Source organism: Excalfactoria chinensis, chromosome 5, assembly GCF_039878825.1.
Source record: "Excalfactoria chinensis isolate bCotChi1 chromosome 5, bCotChi1.hap2, whole genome shotgun sequence".
NCBI classification, from domain to species: Eukaryota; Metazoa; Chordata; class Aves; order Galliformes; family Phasianidae; genus Excalfactoria; species Excalfactoria chinensis.
In genome coordinates, this window is record NC_092829.1 from 54,005,797 (window position 1) to 54,013,090 (window position 7,294).

A 7,294-nucleotide genomic window follows, 5' to 3' on the forward strand; every position below is an offset into this window, starting at 1 on the left:
CTGAGGGGACCGAGCCTCTCTTCTCCCCCCAGGAGGCCGCTGTGGGCTTTGTGGGAAGGAAGATCAAGGGCAGAACCACCCCAGTGGGACACATGGAGATGGGGTTATGGTGGAGCTCCACAGCTGGGGGTGAGGAGGGAGCAGGGTCCCAGGGGGGCTGTGGGTGGGCAAAATGCCACGTTAAGATGTTCCCCTGAAGCCTGATACCTGAGTTAAGAACCCGGACGTGCAGTGCAGGATTTTAGATATAGAAAGCAGCTCTCCAAAGCTAATCTTCTCACGCTTGAGCGAGACAGCGATGAAGTGTGCAGTACATAGATCAGTTTTCTCTGTGCCATCCATGTTTTAAGTTTTCCCTGAAAATAAAGGCTGAAACAATGAGCGGTTCAGAGAAACGCGTGCATTTCTGCACACACTTCACTAACAAATCCCTCCTCACCTCTAGGTGTGGGTTCAAACAGAGCAAAAATTGGCTGGCTGGATGCAAGCTAGATGGTTGTGCAAACACGCTATAGGAGAAAGCAGTTTGCAGGTTACCTCAGTTTTCAGAGAGACTGAAAAGAAGAATATAACAGTTTTGTTAGATTAAACTGCACAGCACTGACACTGGAGGACTGTGACCAGCCTACAACAAACCACCGCCAGGTGGCGGCCACCAGCAGCACGTAGCAGAGTTCAGGCAAGGACGGGGTTTTACAGTCGGTCAGAGCTTCATCTGTACACAGGGCAAGTGTGAGCAGCTGCACATCTGTACAGCATGTCTCAGAAAAGGAAATCATAGAATCACCAAAGCTGGAAAAGACCTAAAAGATCATCCAGTCCAACCGTTCACCTATTACCAACAGCTCCCACTAAACCATGTCCCTCAACACAACATCCAGTCATTCCTTGAACACCCTCAGGGTCGGTGACTCCACCACCTCCCTGGGCAGCCCATTCCAGTGCCTGACCACCCTTTCTGAGAAGTAACATTTCCTAATCCAGCCTGAACCTCCCCTGCCGCATCACGAAACCATTCCCGCTAATCCTAATGATGTGCTTTGTAGAAAAAACACACTGAGAGTCATTGAAGATCTACCTCATCTTCTCCCTACCTGCAGGCAAAGAGTGCCTCAGTCTGAGTTAGCACCTGGCTAAATCCCAAACACCTGCAATGTCATTGCTATTTTCACGGTCTTTTTATTAAAAAGCAGATTTCCACAGAGAAATAATGCCATACAAAAAAAAAAAAGGACGTTATTGCAAAGTAAACCAGCAGTCCCCAAAAAGCAGCTTATTGCAGAATTCAGAACAAGATTAACAAAAAGAACAGGACTCGATGATAATCTCAGTCACAGCCACATTCACACATTCTTTTTGTGGAATGCCGTTCTGCTTTATTTTGTAATTAATTCTTAAGGCAACCTGTTATGTTCTCAAGCCACCATTTTTCTTACCTGACTTACTACAAACTATTGGCACACATTTTTGGATCACTGTGCTACGTCCACCTGTAGAATTCAACGGGAGCAACAGCTGTGAGGAGAACTTCAAGCACATGGTCCTCTGAAAATATTCTCAAGAAACCACATTAACTTAACATGCGACTAAAGCCCAGGAGGGACAGTCTCTTCCAAGCAATGCCTGCAGACGTGTCTCAAATTGAATTCACCTGATGGACGTGTATGCTGAAATACAACAGAATCCTCGGCCAGCATTTGAACAGCAGCTGCATTGGGAAAGCTTCTGCCACAGAAGCCCTTTCTGGCCACCCAGTCTCAGTTTGTATGAGGAACGAAATGAAGTCTTCACTCTTTTGCATCTCCCACTCCATCAGCATTAATAGCAAACATTGCTTCAGCCTCAGGAAGGCAAGGAGAGTCATAAATTTTACATATTCTGGTTTCACCTCGGCCTTTTCGCAGATAGAGTCTGAAGGGGAAAAAGAAAGAAAAGCAAGAGGTATAGCCTCCTTCCAGAGAGAGAATCCTGATGGTAATTGTTAAAACATTACACTGCAGCATTACGTGGAATGTAGCACACTTTGGGCTGTAAGAACTGAACCTGCTCAGTGTGGCACCTGTTTCTGCAAATCAGACTGGAAGTGCCACCAAGAGACCAAAGAGAGACCCGGCATTAAAAAGTATGTATTCAGTGACACAAAACCTTCCAAAATAAGACCAACGGGAGGTGATAATCAGTCTTCTCACCTCGTGGTGGAAGCGTGGGCTATGATATTTCCTCCAATAGGTTTCTTGGGATCTGCTGCAAACATGGCTGCTCCATCTACCTGCGCCACCACTTGGTTAGTGATCACAACAGCCACACCAAACTAGAAGGAGAAAAGCAACGAAGCAAAATCATTTTTCACCACCTGAGTAAATTAAAATAATAATAATAATAGGAAAAAAAGATAAGCTTGTAATTCTGCTCTCCTGTCTGCAGGTGATACCCACTCTCAATATACAACAGAAGCAGACAGTGAGCAGGCAGAACACCTTTTGTACGAGACTGCTGAGCTTCACAAGAGAAAGAATCACCAAGGAGCAAGGTTCAGCATTTACCTCGTCTGCAAGTCGGAGAAGCATACGCAGAAATCTGGCCAGATGCATCTGTCTTGCTGACAGCTCACCTCTCCCAGAGTAATCTGTCCGATACAGAGCTGTCGCACTGTCCACTATCAGCAGTGCATACCTGGAGAAGTTACATCAAGCATTCTCAGAATCATTTCCAGAGATTAATAATATGACTGAGTCAGCTGCATACAGACACCCCCCCAGTTACCAGAACTGTTATTTCTACCACCACAGACTCAATATGCAGCGTTCAGATTACTATGAAATAAAACCATTTGTAAGGTGTTTTACCTCCTGTATACCTCAGGTATACAGGTCCCTGTGTACCTCATATCGCCACCCCCTTCCCTCTAAAGGATCTCATAAACCTCAGGTTCAAAGTAAAGCTATCTGCACATGTCCTAGTTTTGGCTGGGACAGTTAATCTTCTTCACAGTGATTGGTGTGCTACTGTGTTTTGGGAAAGAAAAAAAAGGTAAAAAAATATGTTGATAATACATTGATAGTTGTTGTTCTTAAGTTGAGTCAAGGACTCTTCTGCTCCTGCTGCCCTGCCTGTGAGGAGCTGGGAAAGAACCAGGACAGCTGGCCAAAGGGATACCCTATACCATACATAATGGCATCAAAATGAACAACAGAACTGGGGGAGACTGCTCAGTGACAGGCAGAGCACTGGTCAGCAGGTGGTAACTGCACTGTGCATCATTTTTGCAGCAGCCGTGTTTCATTTTCTTTCTTATTAACCTGTCTTTAACTTAGCCCAAGAGTTCTATCATTTTTACTGTCTTCAGTTCTCTCCCCCACCATCTTGGGGTCTGGGAGGCAAACAGCTGGTGCTTAGCTGCCTGCCAGGCTAAACCACAACAACTGCACTGCTCTAAACCAACTCTCTTTCTGAAAGCAATTATATAATGTGATCTTTGAAGTTGTTTCTCAGGCTGGCACTCATTCTTTGTCAAGTCAAATCTGTTGTCACAGCTCAAGTCAGTTGCTACCATCCAGCATTTCAAAAGCAACAGATATTAACTCACAACTGAATCACTCACACATCTGAGCCCATACACAAAACTTACTGCATGCATGTGTGAAAGCATAAACTAGTTTGAGAACAACAATCTTTAGATGAGGCCTCATTACCGTGATTCAGCCATCATGGCAGATGCCTGATAGAGGAGCTGGGTCTGGTGATCCGTGTTAAAGCCTCGAGCATACGCCACGTTATCCAGGACATCGCTGCCAGACAAGCCATACCTACAGACAACAGCGACAAAAGTCTTCAGCAACAAGCTTCATTAACAGGAGTTACTGCTACATCTCAATAACTTGACTTTAACCCATTCATTCAGGATGATATGTTGATTAGGTCAGTTTCCTCTCTAAAGAAAAGGGAACAACTCTTGTGGGCCAGCACAGCTCATATTGGTTTGATATTTAAGTCTATAAAAAATCTGCATGTAGCCAGCAGAGTTTTTATTGCCTTCAAGAAACTCAGTGAACTACTTTATCCTTGACTTGTACACAAGACACTTCAGAATATTCTGAGGTAGAGGCAGGATTCTATCTGATCTATAGCTGTTGCTATAAACTCTTTGTCAAAGAATCTTTGTTACAAAATGCAGGTTGAATTCAAAGAAAATCTTGGTACGTCACCAACTGTAGAACTAAATTTGAGGGGGATATCGAGTGAAAACATCACATGTTTATGTCATAGCTAAGTAAAAATAGAAACTTTATAAATGGCAGCTAATGAAGTGGTCTAAAGGGCATCTAGGTAGGCAGAGTAATACAAGTCAGGAGGGAGGGAGGGGCTCTCATGCTTAAGGGTAGTTCTCACTTTAACAGTCCAATGGATTTTAAGAGCCTGACTGATTTTAGCTAAGCTGCCTCACCATGAGGAAACGCATTGCCTTCTTCACCTAATGGTTGTTAACCCCCAGCCATAAGTACAGACCTTTCAGCCACAGCAAGAAGACGTTCTGGACGGAAGGTGCCTTCAGTGTCAATGTACATGGCTTTTCCTTCCCCACCTCCTCGGTCAATGGGAAGCTAAAGGAAGAGCACATTCATGAATATGAAATCAATACCAAGTAATCCAGTTACTGCTTTATGCCTTCAGCTGATGTTCACACAATAAGTAATGTACCGAGCTATGGTGATTAAAGTCGTATTTGTCTGGGAAAATTGACAAGACAGATTCTTGTCTTCAGTCTCTCTGCAAGAAAACAGGAGCTCAGCTGGAAGCACCACTCTGTGCTTAAGACCTATGATTACACCACCACAAAGCTAATGTCCGTTAATGGGGTCAAAATATTAAGGCCAAAAAAAAAAAAAAAGCTACCAAACATAAGTAAAATATAGGCAAAAAAAGATAACAAATGTAACGCGTTGTCTGAATACTTGATATTAATAACATGGATAACTCACTTGACAGGTTACTGCCAAAGTATGGCACAATTGTGTTTTTCCAGTACGAAACTCCCCAAATAATTCAGTTATGGACCCTGTTTCTATTCCTCCTAGGTGGAAAAAAGGAAAAAGATCATCACATACTTCCAGTAAAGACTGCAAACACAAAGCTTTAATTCCACACAAATTGAGTTTAACACTAACTTTGGCTGAAAGTTTTAAAGCTAACTGGAAAAAAACTGGTTGTTATATTGATGTTTGCTCATTCTGGAGATGAGAAGTTGAGCTAAGTTTATTTTTGAGGATGCCGAAGAGCTGAAGTGACTTAATTGTGCTTTACAGATAACAAGTGGGAACAGGGAGATGACCTTGAAAGTTAATCAATAAATGGAACCCAAGCCATTACCTTGAAGAAGTTTATCAAGTTCTTTGGACCCAGTGGTGATCTGGATGATTTCAGACCTCCGCTGATGGAATTCCGTCGCTGTGGTAAAACCCATCGGAACCAGTTTAGCTGCTTCTGCCTAAAGAAAACCAAATCAAGCAGTGCAAGGAAAGCTCATCCCGTTCACTTATCCCTCTAGTACTATAAAGCTCAGGTGCCACCTGAAGTACCGTACTTCAGAGGGTTATAACAGCCAAGCCAGGCCATTCTGTCATTCTGTAATAGGCTTTATTATTCTTCTCAGTCTATCATTAATGGAGACCTTCCAAAATCACTGGAATAGTTTAAACCAGCAGAAATAAACCTCCTTGACTTTCTCAGCTTAAAGTTTTAGCTTAACATCCTTACCAAGATTTTATCAGCTTTGGCTTCACTGATGCCTTTAATATTTAACAGCTCCTTCTTGGGTGCGTGTGCAACAGATTCAACGGTGTGATATCCAGCTTCTTCTAATTTCTTCACATCATTTGCATTTATACCACATTGCTGAAAGAGAGGAAAAAGAGACACACAGAGTCACAAGCACCTCCAATCACTGAATGCTTCTTTACAGAAAGGGTTGTTAAGCACTGGAACAGGCTCCTCAGGGAGGTGGCTGAGTCACCATCCCTGGATGTGTTTAAAAACTGTTTGGATGTGGTGCTCAGGGACTTGATTTAGTGGGAGGCTGTTGGAGTTAGGGGAGGATGGTCGGGTTGTGGTTGGACTCGATGATCTTTAAGATCTTTTCCAACCTGAGCAATTCTATGATTCTATTCTACAATTCTAACTTCATTTAGACTTAAATCAAATTCTGTTATTGCAAGTCAGCACGTCCAGCGTTACCACCATAACACTTACAAATAACCTTTTAAACAAGAATGATTTTATTGCGATGTTTGCAAGAGCTTCTCTCCAAACAGCACAGAAAAGCAGATGTTGTTTTAATCAGTACTGAAGGTAACTAACAAATATCAGGAAGAAATAGAAGCATAGAACTGTTTGAGTTGGCAGTGACCTTTGAGGGTAGCCGGTCCAATAATGCAATGACCAGGGACACCTACAGCTCCATCAGGTGTTCAGAGCCCTGTCCAGCTTGACCATGCACGTCTCCAGGCACAGGGCAGCCCCCACCTCTCTGAGCAACCCGTGCCAGCTCCTCACTGCCCTTATCACACAGAAGCTTTTACCTCTAGCCTAGATATGGGCTCTGGGCCAAAGCTCTCCTCTTCTGCAGATGTGTCGGCGTTTGCCTCGAACTGCATCTGCATGGCCATGGCTGCAGCCGCCCTAGGAGGAAAACAGACAGCTTAGCGCCACGGCGTGCAATAGAAACAGGGCACGGGCACACAGAGCGGCAAAGTGCCTTCCCACCGGGAGAAAAACCCTTTTTGTGCGCTCTGCTGGGCAGCGTTACGCCCTTAAAAACAAAGGCCTCGTCTGAGCTCACCAGACGGGAGGTTGAATAGAGCACCGCGGTTTGGGAGAGTCCCCCTCAGCTCTGCCTCAGGGCGGTGTCGCTGCGTTCCGCCACCACACGCATCGGGAAGCGGCCCAGTCCCCCCTTTCTCCGGTTCTCCGAGCTCGGGCCGCCCCACCTCACCTTCGCCCGGCCTTATTATTATTCAAACGTCTCTTCACGGGCCCGCCACAACCGCCGCTCCTCCCCAGGCCCGCAGCGGCCCGCTGCAACCCGCCGCCATTACCCTTCACCGCCACCGCCGCTTTGGAGAAGCCCGCCACCGCGTCACGTGACGGGGGGAAGAACGCGGAGCCTTAAAGGGGCCGCGCCCCTTTTCATACGCACACACACAGCGGGGCTCGTTGCCGTGGGGCGTGTGGCTGAAGGAAGGAAGGCTCATAGACATCAGATGAGGAGAAGTCCTCTCAAAGCGATAGCTTTTTCAAT

The 7,294-nt window shown here is 45.2% G+C and overlaps 1 protein-coding gene across 3 annotated transcripts; it reads right to left on the reverse strand.

Annotated features, from left to right (window-relative positions):
- Nucleotides 1–1,161: 1,161 nt before the first annotated feature.
- On the reverse strand, nucleotides 1,162–7,144 carry RAD51 (RAD51 recombinase). Of its 3 annotated transcripts, none has more exons than XM_072337859.1 (10): nucleotides 6,860–7,123; nucleotides 6,576–6,675; nucleotides 5,755–5,892; nucleotides 5,368–5,485; nucleotides 4,980–5,071; nucleotides 4,507–4,601; nucleotides 3,693–3,806; nucleotides 2,544–2,673; nucleotides 2,190–2,311; nucleotides 1,162–1,911 (listed from the first exon to the last, which is right to left on the reverse strand). In XM_072337859.1, the coding sequence occupies exons 2-10, from the start codon at nucleotides 6,660–6,662 to the stop codon at nucleotides 1,788–1,790; spliced, it is 1,020 nt and encodes a 339-aa protein (XP_072193960.1). In that variant the 5' UTR covers nucleotides 6,663–6,675; nucleotides 6,860–7,123; the 3' UTR covers nucleotides 1,162–1,787. The 3 variants fall into 3 exon arrangements, with proteins under 3 accessions (XP_072193960.1, XP_072193959.1, XP_072193961.1); XM_072337858.1 differs by having other exon boundaries at nucleotides 6,989–7,118; XM_072337860.1 differs by having other exon boundaries at nucleotides 1,170–1,911; nucleotides 7,092–7,144.
- Nucleotides 7,145–7,294: the final 150 nt, after the last annotated feature.

Bases quoted from the DNA above. Each gene is read 5' to 3' on its own strand.
- RAD51 (XM_072337859.1), bottom strand. From the start codon at position 6,662: ATGGCCATGCAGATGCAGTTCGAGGCAAACGCCGACACATCTGCAGAA. The intron at 5,486-5,754 runs GTAAGGATGTTA...GGTTTTCTTTAG, and splicing joins CCAAAGCTGATAAAATCTTG to GCAGAAGCAGCTAAACTGGT. The intron at 5,072-5,367 runs GTAATGGCTTGG...TTTTCCACCTAG, and splicing joins ACTTGATAAACTTCTTCAAG to GAGGAATAGAAACAGGGTCC.